This window comes from Mesoplodon bidens (assembly GCF_964165515.1).
Source record: "Mesoplodon bidens genome assembly, chromosome: 11".
Lineage (NCBI taxonomy): Eukaryota > Metazoa > Chordata > Mammalia > Artiodactyla > Ziphiidae > Mesoplodon > Mesoplodon bidens.
Genome location: NC_138167.1, coordinates 94,183,651 through 94,200,882, shown reverse-complemented (window position 1 = coordinate 94,200,882; position 17,232 = coordinate 94,183,651). Strand labels below are relative to the sequence as shown.

Sequence of the window (17,232 nt, the reverse complement as noted above, 5' to 3'; positions counted from 1 at the left end):
ATGGACATCAAGGGGGGAATGCTGGGCAGGAGGGTGGTGGGATGAATTGGGAGATTGGGATTGACATATATACACTAATATGTATAAAATAGATAACTAATAAAAACAAATTGTATCTCATGTAAAAAAAAAAAAGACTAAGAAATGAAATAGAAGAAAAGAACAAGAGGCTTCATCTACTCCAAAATTATCATTTAAAGATAGCACGAAAGTGCTCGTAAAGGAAAGCAACTTGATTCACTGATAAGGAAGTTTAATGCCCAGTTTAAGTAGATTTGAATATAAGTATATGAAAACAGTTAAATAGGAGACCGAGACTTAACAAGAGAAATGGTGAACACAGTGACTTTGATTCAGGACGTAGAAGGGAGCCTCATTCTTCACTGCAGTCAGAATGAAGCTGGTGAAATAGATTCTAAAGATTATATTGAATCAGTATATGAAAGGCTTTGTTTGAGGGTGTCTCTCTGTATCAGTTTTTTGCACTTGTTCTCTTACAAATTGAACAGAGCTGTGAGGCTACTGTGACCTCAATCAAAGAGGAAACTGTGATGCAGACTCAGAAAACTTCAAGGTGATTACATAATCATTGGGTGTCCAGAGGAGTGAGTCTCTAATGTGGTTTCACATAGCCCTGAGCCAAGGCTAGCAATTGCTGTAAACTGCCCTAGGACCTTAAAGTTCATGGGTGTTTTGGATGGAAATTTGGGGAGCCATGTGCATGGAGTAAGACTGACCTTCAGCTGTCCTTCACACAGTTATGTAGAGTTGAAGGGGGAACTTTCTTACACACAGGTTAAGGGTACCCTTCTGTAGGCCCTCACTGTGGTGGCAAAGAGAAGTTTTATGAGCCCTAAGGAGGACGGTAACCCTCCTCCCCACCTCGTCACCTTCATCAACACAAGTTAGGGAACATGCTTGCCATCTTGCAGCCTCCATTTCTCCAGTGACAGCCCTGTGTGCTCAGTGTGTGACTGCTCGCCTGCTGGCTTCCATGCTATATCATCTGAAATCAAGAGGAATGCCAGGAGTCCTGTGTATCCCTGTCTGCATCTTCCCTTTATCAACTGTCAAGCCCAGAACTCTGTATTCCCCTGAAAAATTCCTTCCTCCGCCCCTACCACAACACTCACAGCTTCACCACTATCTCTCTAGGGATGGTAAAGACCAATCCCATCGTGCCTTTGATCCCCATTCATGTCAGCCCTCACCAGAAACCCTGGCCTCACGATTCGTTCCTGATTTCTGGGATTCTCATCAAATGTATCTCTATATGTCCTTTGTTCTGACTAGTCTTCTGCCTCTCCTCAATTCCAAAATTTTCTGGAATTTGGTCATTCATTACTAAAAGTGTCTTTATCTGCAGCCTATTCTCTGAAAATTCCTTTACTGTCTAATCAAAACTTAGCTCTTTCCTGAGGAAGCATACTTCCCATCCTCATCGAGCAGTGCATTTTTCTGTCTCGGTTCCCTTGTATGAGGTAATTAGCCTCTCGATTGCTACTTCAAGACTGTATGCATCATCTAATGCCGTTTCAGAAATCACCACAAAACTGAATGGCTTAGAGACAGAATAAATTTTATTATCTCTTACAGTTTCTGTAGGTCGACAATTTGAGAGTAACTTTGGCATGGATTTCTTAGATTTTTTTTTTCCTGGAAATAATGTACCCCTTCCATTGTAATATATTTTCCAGAAATACTCTTCCCATTTCAGTCTAATGTTAAGTTGTAATTTTTCTCAGTCAGTTTTTTTAGATTATTATTGGCAGAGGAAATTTCTACCTGTTTTCAGACAAGTAGACCTGCTTTTTTCCTGGCAACATAAGGTGAATTGCAGAGCAATGGCGCACTGATTATACTTTTCATTACAAATGCATTGGTTGTTTCTTAAGTGGGATTCTTTTCGTGTTCTGTAGTAAGTTGACTTTCATCTCTTCTTTTCCCCTATTAGAAGTTTATTTTGTAGGTATTTGGTTGGGGTATTATAAGTTGAGAAATTGCTGGCTAATCATTTTAAATGGTAAAATGTTCTGGTATTATGTTTTTGGAGATTAACTGTATCCTGTTGGAAGCACTTTGTTTGTTCGTTTTTCCTTGTCTTCCCCTAATATTTGCATGGCTTACTTCCTCATTTAAATCTCTGCTCAAATATCACATCCTCAAAGAAGACTTCTGTATTAATTAGGGCAGAACTATTCAACTAGTGTGCTGTGGATGCTGTATGGGAGTTCCCGGGATACTGCTTCCTTCATCCCATGGGTTTTGCCTCTACACAGTTATCTGTTTATTCCACTGTGATGTATAAAATTTGCCATATTCCCAGAGGGCTGAGCTACAAAAAAAGTTTGGGAAGCATTAAATTAAGATAAAGATTTAGGTGCAAAATGGGTTCAAACTCAAAGTAACAGTGACTTCAACAAGACAGATGGATATTTCTGTTTCAGTCCAGCGGTAGACAGAGTTAGTAAAGGAACTCTACACCAAAAAGCCTTCCAAGAACCCAGAATCCTTCTATTTTGTTGCTCCACTGTCTGCTTGCCAACATGAACACATTCCAGACAGGGGAGGGATGAAGTGAGGTGGAAAGTGTGGGGGAAAGATCATGCCCCCCCCACTCCTCTTTGAGCATTTGCACACATCATTTCTGCCCACATCCAGTTAGCCAAAACTTACCCTCTAGCTATCCTAGTGACTGCATGGGAGTCTGGGAATTGCAGTCTTTAACCCGAGCAGCTGAATAGCCAGGTAAAAATTGAATGCCGTTACTACAAGGAAGAAGGAGAGAACAGATGGGGGAAGGGAAAGAACTAGCTGTTTTATTGGTTAGCACTTTTCCTAACACTCTCAATAAAAGACCACAACCCCATTTCTCTAGCCCCTTACCCTTTACAGTAAAGTTTAGATATTTCTTTCTTCAGTTGTAAGAAAAAAAGTGAAGTACTTACAGTAACCCTTTGATTTAGCAATAATCATGTTTCAGTTAAATCATAAAGCCTTTGGTAAAACTCAAACGCTGTTTCAAGGCATCTTGGAAATTGACAGAGGAAGTAGTCCAGGGTCCCTAGTTACTGGATAGGCTTCAAGGGCTCCATGATTCCTGGGCACTTGTAAAGTGAAATTGTTTATATAGCCTGGTGGTTAAGAGCATGGCCCCTGGTGTCAGATGGCCTGGGTTTAAATTCCACCTCTGCCATGTGCTAGATTTGCAACTTAGGCAGTTTTCTTAACCTCCCTGTGCTCACTTTCTCTATCTGAAACATGAGAATAATAGTGTACCTATTTCACAGAACTGCTGTGGTGACTAGTTAATACATTTAGCGCTCTTAGCATTTAAAGCTAGTTATTCCATTTAAAGCACTTACAATAGTGCCTAACAATATTAAGTGCTGTATAAATACTAGCATTATTATTATTTATATTCCTAGGGCAGGGTCAGTATCTTCCATCTGAGTATCAATAATGTCTATTGTAAATCTTACTTTAATACCTGAAAGAAATCACTATCACAGGCTTATGATCTGCATGAAATTTAAATTTTCTCTATTTTAATAAAAAATCATTTGACCTTTCATAACACAGAAGTTTATTTAGTGGAATCTACCTCAACAGTATTTTCTTTTAAAGCATTTTCTTGTATTCTAGTTCTGTTTTACTTAACCTAATAGAAAATTTATATTCATCTCAGTTTTCTTTTAATTGCCACAGTTTTGATAGGCTTAAGCTTTTCTAGACTTTAATTTAAAATAGAAATTTTTTTTTCCTTTTGAGAAACCTATGCAGTTAATAGTTGTACATAAGGGGCTTACACATCTGCAAGTTGCACGTGTAACTCTGTTAGTGAGTTGGGCAGCAGATACCTGTGATTAAGCAGAAAATGTTGATTTTTTTGTTGTTACTCGAACCATAAATGCAGTTGAGCCAAACTGAATCACAGTTGAAAATCTTACAGCCTGTCAATGTAGTGAAAAAATAAGAGCCTATACAGCTGTTCATTTTCTGGAAAGTGAACATCGTGGCTGGAAAAAAATTTGATGCTTCAACATTGTTAGGAATGAATTAATATTGTTCTATAATAAATTGCCAAATGTCACATTTAATAAACCATTTTATTAGAAGTCGGGTCAGCAGTAAATGCCCAGTATCTCATTACTTATCTTCTGTAGTTACACTGAACATGCAAAGTATTTCCATTTTAAATTGCTTTTGCTAAATATTTGAGAAATAATTTTGGCAAATTGGTTGGTATCAGACCTGGAGCTTAAATACAAAACAGCTGTTGTTGAGAAAATACCATTTTCATAATATTAATATGCTTTTAATTAACATACTGGAATGAACTGTTAAACATTACCACTTACATGTTTAACTACTGTTTGACTTTCAAATGACTGATATGCTTTCTCGATAGATTATTTACTTTAACTAAAAGAGGAAGAATTTTATTTAAATAATCCATATTTTTCTTCCATCTGCAGAATGTACCCAAGAAAAGTGGGGATTTCCAATGTGCCACTATTTAAAGGAAGAGAGATGGTGCTGTGGCCGGAATGCCAGAATGTCAGCATGTTTGGTATGACTTTTTTTTCCTGGACTTAGAGCTTTATCCAGATGTTGCAGAATTTTATTTATTTATTTTTGGCTTCATTACATGCCAAATTTTGCAGTGTCATTATTAACGTTTTTGTGCATTGCAAATTATGAGGAAAAAAATGACTTACCCTTCCAACACTACTCACTCTGCACGCAGTGTGATAACAATTTATAATTATACTATAATTCTACATTATAGTACTTAATTTCTTACATATAATTACTTTAATTATCATATAAAATGTACCAACAACCAAGTCTTAAACACAGAATTACTTTAGTGCTTTATCCACAGCTCTGTGGTATGTTTGTGTTTGTTTGTAGCAGATCATTTGGCCTCCTAATTTTTTATAAAATGGGAAAAATCTTATTAAGCTACCTGGGATATGAAGTAACTATCTAGTTAAGTGAAATCTTTATTTAGCTCGTGTCCTTAGACCTAGAACACTTTAGCCCACAGTCTTCTCTTTTTGTGGTGTTATGTTGGTTTAAAAAGGAACAGATGCCAGTTAAATGGTATAAATGGACTTTGTCATCATAAATTTAAAATACAGCTTTTAAAATAATGTGTTTAATGTCCAATCCCAAGATAAATTAACTATTTTGTGGTCATTATCTCAATATTTTTTATATTGCCAATAACACAGCAATATAAAAAAGTGTTCCAGTGTTCTGGGTCACATATCTGAGCATTAACTTCGAAATCTTATTTATGCTCAAATAATGATTTCCTTTTGTGAGTCCTCTTAAAATACTTTTCTGGGAATTTGTCTTTCTTTCATTATATTTGTAAATGATACTCATTTAGGGTCTTGTTAGAATGAGAGGTCATTCTTGGAATGACTTGGTTCCCAGAATGCTGGCAGCTTACACCTTCTAGGCAAGAAATTGAAATGGTCTTTTATAGGGAATCTGATTAGCCTAAGAAAAAAGACTAAAGATATTGGCATTAGGGATTTCACAATGAAATAGGACCTTTGTGGTGAGACCCACAATTAAAAGTCCTCACTCATAAGCACAGTGCTTCTAATCAAGTTTATGATTACCACATTTTAATTATCAAAAAGCCAAGAATCATTAGTTGTCTAAGAAAGTCTAACATGAAAGAAAAGAGATCAGATAAACAAATAGAAAAGTAGCAACTTGGAGGAAATGGATACTATCCAAAGTAAAATAAAATAACTATTAGTATCCCTTAGAAAGATAAAATGATACAATATATCCACAAAATAAAAATGTTGCTATAAAAATAAACATTCAACAAACCAAAAAGAAGAGTTTTTGAAAAATAAATTCCAAAATGTAGAATTTGTCAACTGTGCCGCACTTAAGAACTTTGCCTGACCAATGTCAGCTTCTCATGGAATGCCCCTCTCCTTAACTCTATCCCTGCCTTTGCTCACCTTGACTTCTTTTTTTGATGCTAGAGTAATCTAGGAAAGTCTAAGGAACATATTTCTTTTGGTGCATCTTGTTTTACTGCCTTTTGCTCCATAACTGACCTTTTCTACAAATATTCAAAGCTTAAAGGGTTGAGAGAGAGACACAGAGAGAGAGAGAGAGAGAGAGAGAGAGAAAAGTATACCTTTCTGGTGACACTTTCAGATAAATTGTTAAGGGTACTAACTAGAGGGGAAAAATTAATTACATTAGTGCAATCTTGTCAGCATACTTTTAGCCTGATAAAACTATAAAATATTTTGGATTAGTATGAAATGAACACTTGGTATATTTATTAGCCAAGAAAAATTATTAATGTTTGTAAGAAACTGCTTATCACCTACCTGATTATCTTTTATTATGTAATCAGATTTTATCATTGGTATTTCTAAAACAAACACATCAGCAACACATACCAAAAGTAGTCCTGTGTTATATGATATTTTTATTGATGCCAAATCATTTATTATTAAAAACTTTTGTTTCTTTATTATTGATAGTTCGGCCTTTTAGCAAAGCAAGTAACACAAAAATTTAATCTGAAATGAACACAACCAGTACTGTAAATGAAAACTCAGTCTTTTCTTCAATAACATACTTGTTCTGGGCCTGTTGCTACTTAATTTAATACAAAAATTATATAATAACTATCTTCTGTATTCATAACACTCTGGTTCTAGATGTTCATGAAGGTATCCTTGAAGTCAATGGAAAAATTACATTTTTTTCCTTCAAAAAATTTCTTTAAAGCAAGCTTTTATACCATGAACTCATTTTCCCACTAACTCTTCATGGTGTGAGGGCATGAGAAGTAAACCGGGGTTCAGAAAACAAGTTTTTAGTTACTGTTCACCTGCTAACTAGCTGTGCAGCTTGCATCAAGATGCCGCCATTGTCAGTGACCTTGTGCATCTGAGAAATTTGCACTTGGGATAATCTGCACATTTTCTTTCAGTTTTAAAAGTACATGATTCAGGGCTTCCCTGGTGGCGCAGTGGTTGAGAGTCCGCCTGCCGATGCAGGGGACACGGGTTCGTGCCCTGGTCCGGGAAGATCCCACATGCCGCGGAGCGGCTGGGCCTGTGAGCCATGGCCGCTGAGCCTGCGCGTCCAGAGCCTGTGCTCCGCAACGGGAGAGGCCACAACAGTGAGAGGCCCGCGTACCCCCCCCCAAAAAAAAAAGTACATGATTCGGCTGTATCTAAAAAGTATTATTTATGAAGACATAGCCATCTGAAGCAAATATGAGTACTTTAAATTTGAGTAGGAAGTATATGCACTGTTACATTTTACTGTTTTTCTTTATGTTTGAAATATTTTCCAACAAAAACTTTAAAAATAAAATTTTAGCTAAAATGTTATATCTAATTTAGTTATAAAACAATGTAAGTGTAGAAATGCATGTCTAAAAAATTGAAAGTTTCAGAAGACCCTATTCCATTTTTAAATTATAACAAATCCTTTCATGTATGTTAGATTATGAGTATTTATGAGAAATATTGGGAAGATTTTATAAAATATTGGGAAAATTTTATAAAATATTATAAATATTGGGAAAATTTTATAAATTTTTTTATAAAAGTGTTTTGAATTTTAAATAAATATCAATGTAAAAGCAGCTATATATAAAATTGCAAAAATATGTATTACTTTCTCTTATGGTGACTTGATCATATGTGAATTTGATTTGAATCTGACCATGCAGACCAAAAATATATGTACTTTTCTAAACTAAGATTTCAACTATAATCAGTTCAATATAATTTTGTTTAATAAAAGATAAAATTATATGTTTATAAAAAATTGGAAGAAAATAAGTTAAAAAGTAGTACTCATATAAATATGTTTATGTATGTCTATACATAATAATAGTTTTGGATTTATTTGATTGTTTTAGCTGCAATAAAAGTGAGCCAAGAATATGTCATTTTATTTCTTTCCTGTTTTCTAATTCCTTCTAAAATTCAAGGAGTGTATACAGTTGGGGTGTGTATGTGTTTGTGTGCATGACACACATCCATATATCAGCCCTAAATTATACAAGTGTACCAGTTAACATTCCTTAATGATATTAACACTTTTAAGTGTATAAACTTATATGTTATCATTTAATTAATCTTTTTAAGTGTCACTTTTAGAAGCCCTTATACAGTGTGTTTATAAGTCTTATAAGACAAGACTAAATATATCAGCTGTCTTGTCTTATTTTTTTCTCCTTAAAGGCACTGGAGCGCGTTGCAGTCGGCCAAGGGGTAAGTGAGCATGTTTACTCTAATCCAACTGATGAACGTGATAGTTTTTCTCAAAGTACTCTTCATACTTGACCTGCTGATGAACCTAAAACCTGATGGATTTTTATAAATATCACCTGTTCTTGTCACCTATTCATATTCAAACTTATACATTTTCTGTAAGTTTACTTTAAAAGAGAAGTGAATTCTCAGGAAAAGTAAATTGAACTTTTAGGGAAACTTCCACGTTATACTCTTGTACTAATGTCTCATTTATTCATACTATATTAAACAGTCTATAAATATTTCTAAAGAATGTTATTGCTGACTGTCAGGCTTTTATGGGCTTAGTTCAAGCAAAGATAAACAAGTTATAGCATTCAATTTACTTTTTAGCTATAGTCCAAACCACACATTTTAGTTGGTTGTTTTTTAACTTTCTTCTTTATTGACTTCATTAGTCATTAGTTGCAACAACCAAATGGGTTTTTACATATAAACAGATGTTAAATGTATCTTTCACATATTCATGTAATTGCCTTTTCCTCTACCTTAAGATTTATGAAACATATTAGGAATTTTTAAGTTGTTTTTTTTTTTTTTTTGCAGTACGCGGGCCTATCACTGTTGTGTCCTCTCCTGCTGCTGAGCATAGGCTCTGGACGCGCAGGCTCAGCGGCCATGGCTCACGGGCTTAGCCGCTCCGCGGCATGTGGGATCTTCCCGGACTGGGGCACGAACCCGCGTCCCCTGCATTGGCAGGCGGACTCTCAATCACTGCTCCACCAGGGATGCCCCTTAAAGTATATTTTTAAGAGTTCCTTTTAAATTTTTCACAGAAGTTTTCTTATTGGACCTAAATTTTAGAAATTTCTCTTTTGCTTATTTTCAGGGAGGATTAATATGTCAATTTGAATTTTTAAGAATAATAGTAGCATAATAGTAGCAACAAGTATCATTTACTGAGTGCTTTCTTTGGGCCAGACACAATGCTAAGAATTTTGTGTGTTTTTTTAAAAAATACTCATTATACCTATCTGAAAATTGATAAAAGCTGATTTTTTAAAGGCATTTGAGCATATTGTTTAAGTGTGTAAGCTTTAGTCTCAGACTGCTGGTTTGCATCAGCAGTCTGCTGGTCTTCATCAGTTACTGGCTTAGTGATCAGAGACACATCATGATTTCTCCATAGCTTAATTTCTTTATCTGTAAAATACAAATAATAATAATACTAAAAAAATAAGAGTAACAATAATACCTTCCTCATAGAGTTTTTGTGAGGATTAAATGAGTGAAAGATGTAAAATGCTTAAAACAATGTCTATCACATAGTAAGTGTTCAATAAATATCAACTGTTGTTACTGTTACAGGTGGGTTAATAATTATGATCATGAAAATAATACCTAAGTTTAACACAGAGCTTACCAAAGTACTGTTCAAAGTTTTCTTCATCAGTTAAAGTGCTGCATACATGGCCTGTGAGATCGGGACTGTTATCCCACGATACACATGAGAAAACTGTTAAGTAGTGAACACTGAGATTTGAGTCTCTGACTCTGGAGCCCTAGCTCTTAACTATAGTACAGATCAAAATAGTGGTTCCTTTGGGGTCTGGAAGAGGAAAGAGCCTTAATCATAATAGTGCTCCAATGCATTTGTGCTCTCTTTTTCAATTTCCCAAGGGCTTGTTATGTTTACAGTCAATCTTATGAGTTGGGTATTCCCCAAACTTGAGAACATGATATACAGCAGAAGTTTAGAAGTGCATTCTAGCTCAGTTAATTGCAGAGTTCTTTCAGCTTAGTGCCCTTTCCACTAGACCTGTAAAATGCATATCTAATATATATATATATATATATATATATATATATATATATACACACACACCACACACACACACACACACACACATACACATATATATATACTTTAAGGGTGTACTCTTTCTGCTCCCTCCCATTTTAAAATGCATTAAACTGTTAAGTTGATTTATCACTTGTGAAGGAAAGAAAGTAAACTCTGAGCCACATCTAGCTTATTCCTGGAGTAGTCAGGCACAGGCTGCTCGGGAGATGTTGACTTCCTTCCCACTTACCCCCATCTATATTTATCAGGATGGATAGTCCTAGTTATTCCAGGAATGCACGTTCAAAGGCACTTCATAACTCTCCTTTCTCTTAGGAAACAGCTGTAAAGCTCTTATTTACTCAGGGTAACTTGGGAATGATGATTTTTATTCTATCCTGTTTGTGTTCCTCTGTGCAGTCCATTTTTGTATATTCTCTTGCTTAAAATACATTTCTTGGTCTTTTTTGGTGGCCTTTCTACAATCAGTTTTTAATAACAATATAAATATACGTTATTTCTAAATTATTTGGATACCATTTTACATAATTTTTCTAAAAGGCATGGGAAAGGAGAGCTTTATTTTTAAGAGTTTCTTTGCTTTCCTAAATGAAAGTATTTAATAAAAAAATGAATGACACCCTATCCCTGCCAAAGTGTCAGAGAGGCAAAATAGCATCATGACTTGGTACTACTGGGACGTCAGAGCTAGGCTTCTTCACTTCAAGTAACAGCTCGACTATTTTTAGGAGTTTCATATAAAATTTACATAAAAATGAAATTCCTCACAGGGAGATCAGCTCGGTGCTTTGTGATGAGGGGTGGGATAGGGAGGGTGGGAGGGAGGAAGATGCAAGAGGGAAGAGATATGGGGACATATGTATATGTATAACTGATTCACTTTGTTATAAAGCAGAAACTAACACACCATTGTAAAGCAATTATACTCCAATAAAGATGTTAAAAATAAATAAATAAAAATGAAATTCCTACCTATTATAGCTAATCAACTAAAAAGTTAAGAACTTTGTAAGCCATTTATAATACTAATATTTCACTTCATGTAATAGTTTATTTCCCAAAATGCCTTGAATTTCAGTAGAACAGTATAAGAGTAGGTGTTAATATATGAAAAGGGATTTCAGCACTTTTGTGAGAGAACTGAAAGGATTTGGGGAAAGTGGGGAGCAGATGATAAAGCAGAGATCTGGGGTACTGAAGAAAAAACTTACTCAAGATGAAAAAACATCAAATGGAAAATATATCCAGAGAGAGGAAACTCTTAATGAAATGTTTGGAGAAATCTTCAGGAAAGGAAAGTTTAGAAATCAGATTTTGTCTCAAGTCAAGAAGTTGCATTTGGAAAGAGATTTTACATAAGGAGTGTGCCTTTTGAAGGTTATAAATTTGAGTGTGAGCACTCAAGTGTGTATTTGTGTCTGCTTTCATTGAGTTATTTTAGGAGTTGAGTTGGGGACTGTGGTATCCCTAACACCGTTTCCTACTGTAATCACCCTCCTCACTGTTGTCAGCATCCAGAGAGGATATAACTTGTGTTGTTCAAAGTGCTCTGTCAGGACCCTACGAGTCAGACGTTCTCCAGTGACTTAAGAAGGCAGTGCCGTCGGGTGGAGACCCAAGAAATAATGGTTGACCCTCGACTCCCAACGTGTGGTTTTTTGTAGTCTCAGCACCTGGGGCCCATAGTGTAGGAACTCGATGTTAGATGGGGGAAAGGGACAGTGGAGTAGGTTTTCTGCCTGAGCACACAGGCAAAATTTTGTTTTCTGTTAAACTCCACCTGAATCCAGATGTGTTCTCATTGAAAACAAATGAAGATAACAATTTGGGGCTCAGAAGGAGAATAGAAGTTACAAAAGGATAACTCAGTGAAGTACATATTCCACTGAACTCTATCTTTAAAACTTTACCCATAGTTGGAGAGTTTTTAGTTTTCAACTTACTTGACTTCTCAAAAGCATTCAGTATTGCCAACCTCCCTCCATACTTGCTCATTTTTCCTTTTTTTTTTCAATAATAACTTTGCATGGAAGCAAGGTGGTTGTTGCTGATATCTCTGTTGGATGGGGATGTGGATGGAGTTTTGGCAACTTTTTGTATTTTCTTAGTTTAAGGGTACCTCTTACATTGCTACAGTGAAGCACTCTTTCTTTTATGTATAGTACTTTTTTACCTCCTACTTTGAAACTCTTATGCATCATTAGGGACCTTCTCTTCAGCTATTGCTTTTTTCCTACCTTTGCACCTTCATGGACACTTCCCACCTCTTTTTCCCCAGGAAATGAAGTCCTGCTGAGACTTCAGTCTCTGATGTCATGTCCTTTCCAAGGCCCTTCTTTTCAACTCTGTAGTAGCAATGTGGTGATCTTTTAGGCCTCAGACATATTTTAGTATGTCCTTACTTAGGGTAGTACCTTCTCTCTCTGGCTGTGAATCCTTGGTAATATCTCTAATCCACCACCATTAGGAAAGATGCACATTGTTATCTCTTTTGCACACATCCTACATGTCTGCTCTCTTATACAGGACTGACTTGGATGGTCATGAAGTTTATTTCTACGTTTTTAACTGATAAACACTCCATTTGGGACATTAGCTAATTTTTCTTTGATTATTCCTTTTCTTCCTCATTCACTACTACTACTTTCATAGTTTCTTGTATTTTCTCAATGAGAACTAGCCTCCAAGTACATTGTAACTTAGAATAGAAAAGTTATAAAATTATCCCCTATGTTTAGCAATGAGCTCAGGTTTCTAACATTCACTTATGGTTCTGACCCTCAAGTATTGATTTGATTTCTGTTTTTTATTTGTTTCTTGTGCTCATATATATCTGCATTTTTTTCAGCTGCCTACTGAATCACTCTTCTATCGTGCCGTACTTCAGGATATTATTAAAGATTGTTATGGCATCACCAAATGGTATGATGATTTCATTTCAATAAGAATAACTATCCTGTATTAGAAGTGAAGTGACTTTTAGTTTTCAGGTGAATTCATTCAGGGTCACTGTTATTAGTAGAAGAAGCTTTGAATTTGAGCATGATTTCAGTAAGTAACAACGAACTATGCAGCAACCATATCTTAGGTTAATCATTATTAAAGTAAGGGTTCTAATGCTTCCCTTTTGTCCTGAAACGTTGTTGTGATGATAAAGAAATATATGTAAAATGTACTTAAGAATTTGAGAAGTATTGAAATGTCATATGTAAGTAATTCAGTGAATATAATATGAGCAGGGGTTATATTTTAAATATTTCACAACCACTATAGCATAAACACTTAACTAATTAGAGCAGATATCAATCTTAAATAGCCAGGTGGCCATTCATGTCTGTACTGGTAGAATAGTAGCCTTGCATATGTTTTATTTCTGTTTTCCCCAGATAATGGCTGCCTATACAGAAAGGCAAGGATTAGGAGAATTTTTCATAATATTGGTTCAACAACTGTGCCATACTCAAGCATACATCTGCAGTCCCTTCAAGTTTCATGAATGTTTCTTCGTACTAGTTATAATTTTAGGATTCTGATTGCCATTTCGTTATAATAGGATTATTCTTCAAACTAAAATAGGGTAGTTTTCAAGTTCTCAAAAACAAATCCAAACTTATTAACAGAAATAGAAGCTATTTTCAGATTAGGTATAATTTCTCTAAGAAAAATAGTCTATTTTTTTACTAAAAGAAATTATGACATACAAATATCTACATATACCATTGATTTTAATTGTCATTTCTATGTAGATAACTCCCAAATCTGTGTCCCTATCTCCATTCTCTTTTCCATATATTAATCTTCAAAATGTCTGAAAGTGAATTTCTCATGGTTTCCTGAAAACTGGTTCCTTTCTCTAAACTCACCCCAAGATGCTAACCTTATTGGAAAAAGTCACAAAATTGTGCAAATTCATGTCTACTCAAATATTGACTGCCTGCCTTCCTTTAAGACCTCAAATCTGTTCATTACTGTGTTTGTTGTTCTCTTGATGACCACTTAAGATCATCTACACTCTTTTCTGAACCTTTCTTCTCACTTAAAAATTCAAATCTCTCCAATCCTCCACATTCCTGCCTGCCTTTATTACTCAGTAGATGTTATTTAAGACTTCTTTGATTCCAGATCTTTAATGAGCTTTCAGCCATATATATATATATATTTTTTTTGCGATATGCGGGCCTCTCCCGTTGCGGAGCACAGGCTCCGGACGCGCAGGCTCAGTGGCCATGGCTCACGGGCCCAGCCACTCCGTGGCATGTGGGATCTTCCCAGACCGGGGCACGAACCCGTGTCCCCTGCATCGGCAGGTGGACTCTCAACCACTGCGCTACCAGGGAAGCCCTTTCAGCCATATTTGATCATGTAATAATTGTTTTCTCCAAACTCTCATCCTCATTGTCTTCCATTAAGCTGCATTCCTCTAAGTTTCCTTTCCTACCTTGAACTCTCATCTGTCTTCTGTAAGCATTTTTCTTCTTACTCATCCCCTTGGTATATCCAGAAATTCTCTAGTGTTTTACACTTAGCTGCTGTCTCTTTATATTTCCTCTTTCTCTTAACAGTTACCCTCACAACAAATAACTTAAATCATGTATCCAGCTCCTACCTCTTTTTTGAAGTTCAAATCTCTATTTCTCAATATAGAGCAAGAGCTTCTAAACAGCCTCACTTAAGTACCTTAAGCACCTTAAAAATACACCAGATTCAGCCACAGCCAAAAAAACAAAGTCAGCTTCCCACCAATTCTGTTCCTCTTTCTTCTGTCTCTTGACTTCTTTTGTCATTTCTGGGGAATTGCATGACCATTATCAAGCTTTAGAAATCTTAAAATCATATTCGATTCTTTTCTTATCATCAAACCACACATTCTAATTAGTTGCCAAGACTTGCACATGTTATATTTTTTAACCCAGTGGTTGTTCATTGTGGGGCAGGCAGCCTATCAGGTTCTGAATGCATAGGATGTAGTGTCCACACAGGAGTCTTCCATATTCTAGTCAGGATGGCATGTGCAGAAACCAAAGAAAATGATAGAAACCTACTTCCAGTAACAGCAGACTAAGTAATTAGGGCTAACCCTCCTTCTGAGAAAAACTAAAAATGCTAGAGATGTGTATATATGCAAGTGTGTGGTGTGTGCGTACAAGTATGTGTGTTTGTGTATATGCAAGTATGTATGTATTTAAATTTGTTTTTAATTGGTTTGAGAACATCAGAGACTATCAAGGAAATTAAAAATTACACAGCAAATATCTAGAAGATGGAAACCAAGAGAAAGGAAGCCAGCTTTTAGGGCTTCATTTTCCCCCAGATGCCATTTCTTGACTACGGAATAGGGGAATTCCCTGGCAGTCCAGCGGTTAGGACTCAGCGCTTTCACTGCCCAGGCGCGGGTTCGACCGCTGGCCCGGGAACTAAGATCCTGCAAGCCGCGCGGCTCGGCCCAGCCAAATTTAAAAAAATAAAATAAAACAGCAATAACAACAACAAAAAAGAATGATCAATAGCAGCAATGTTTATAAGAGCAAAAGTCTAGGAATAAAAATTTCATTAATAGGAGAATGGATAAACTGTTGTGGAATACTATGTCATAGTGAAAATGTATGAATTACAACTACATGCATCCAAGTGGATGAGTGTTGTGAATCTAAACGTTATAGAAAAATTCATATATATTCCAAATTCATATATAATTTGGAAACAAGCACAAATGGTATAATTAATTCGGGAATGTAAATATGTGGTAAAGAATCAAGAAAAGCATAAGAATGATAAACACAAGCAATATTCAGTGGTATAGTATCCTATGGGAGGGAGGACAACTGAGTAGACAAAGTGTTGAGGTGGGGAAGATGAGGGGCACATAGGAAGTTCTAGAGACTATTAATGTTCTATTTCTCAAGTTTGGTGTTGCATATAAGTGTTCGTTTTATGGACATTCTTTATAACTTATACATAGTATTTTGTAAATACTTGTTTGTGTTCAACAGCAGTGAAATTATAAACTCATTTCAGGCTACACTCCAGGGTTAGTTGAACTACATATTATACTCCTAGTATCTGTTACAGTCACCTCATTATAGTAGTAAGGAAAATTAGGATGAAGTGGTTAAAAGCTTATCTTAAGTCGTACAGCCTAAAAGAACCAGAGCTAGGACCAAATTCATAGTCCACAAAAGTTTTCTTTTTGCTATCCCATGCTTCTTTTTAGTTTAAATTCTTTGGGATATTTTTAATATGAGTGGAGTTATAGGTCTCCTTGTATTAGCCTTGTTAACAAGGTTAACTTGATTGGAATCACTGGCCAGCAAGATTACTAAAGACAGAAAATAAGATCGCTGACTTATTTCTTCTGCATTTTGTTTAGCTTGCCTTGCTAATTAAATAAATTGTCTTCAAGTGATATACTGTTTCAGACTACTTGAAATACTGTTCTGAAAGTTTCTTTAAGTTTAATTGTTTATGTAACATAAGATTAGAAGTAAACTTTTTTCATGGACTTAAAAACTATAGCATTTTTACTCTATTGTAATTGTGAATTAGCATTTAACACTTACGTTAAAACTCAATAATTTATATAATCTTAAAATGTTATAATTAGTCCTTATCTGGAAACTTTCTAAGGGAATAAAATGCCAAAGAAAGCATTTAATGGGATAAGGGATAAAAATCCTTTAGGACACTTCAAAAGAGAGCAGAGAAATTGATGTGTATACTTTACTTACTTTATTGTTCTCTTTCATAATGAGTACTGTAAACAGCTGTAGAAGAAATACATAAATTTTGATGCCTGTAATTATGAATTAGTTTAACTTTCATTTTGATTTTGCAGTAATCAAATAGGTATGCGAAAAACCAGATCATGAAAACTGGCTCACCAAATTAAAGCTACTTCTTTAGTCCATAATGTGTGGTCAGATTAGCAGGTCTGTATCTTTTACATTGAAGAGTATTTTGAAGATTTCTGTAACTTCCTTAAGTGATTGCCATTTTCAGCAAAATTTTATGTTAAGTCTTAAGAAATACTTAAAGGTCCTTTAAGTCTTTCACTAGGTATTAGCATATAAAATGCAAAATAAATAACTTCATAAATATTTTCTG

General features: G+C 35.4%; 1 protein-coding gene across 5 annotated transcripts in view; it reads left to right on the top strand.

Annotated features, from left to right (window-relative positions):
- The window catches only part of METTL25 (methyltransferase like 25), a gene marked incomplete at both ends in the record, with an annotated part of 112,204 nt that overhangs the window by 58,365 nt on the left and 36,607 nt on the right, over positions 1–17,232 (top strand). For all 5 annotated transcript variants that reach the window (XR_014017039.1, XM_081248927.1, XM_081248926.1 and 2 more), the window contains 3 exons: positions 4,479–4,573; positions 8,256–8,285; positions 12,980–13,053. Coding sequence is in view for 4 of the 5 variants with exons in the window: in XM_081248927.1 (XP_081105053.1) it covers positions 4,479–4,573; positions 8,256–8,285; positions 12,980–13,053 (199 nt within the window). The remainder of the gene's footprint in view (positions 1–4,478; positions 4,574–8,255; positions 8,286–12,979; positions 13,054–17,232) is intronic.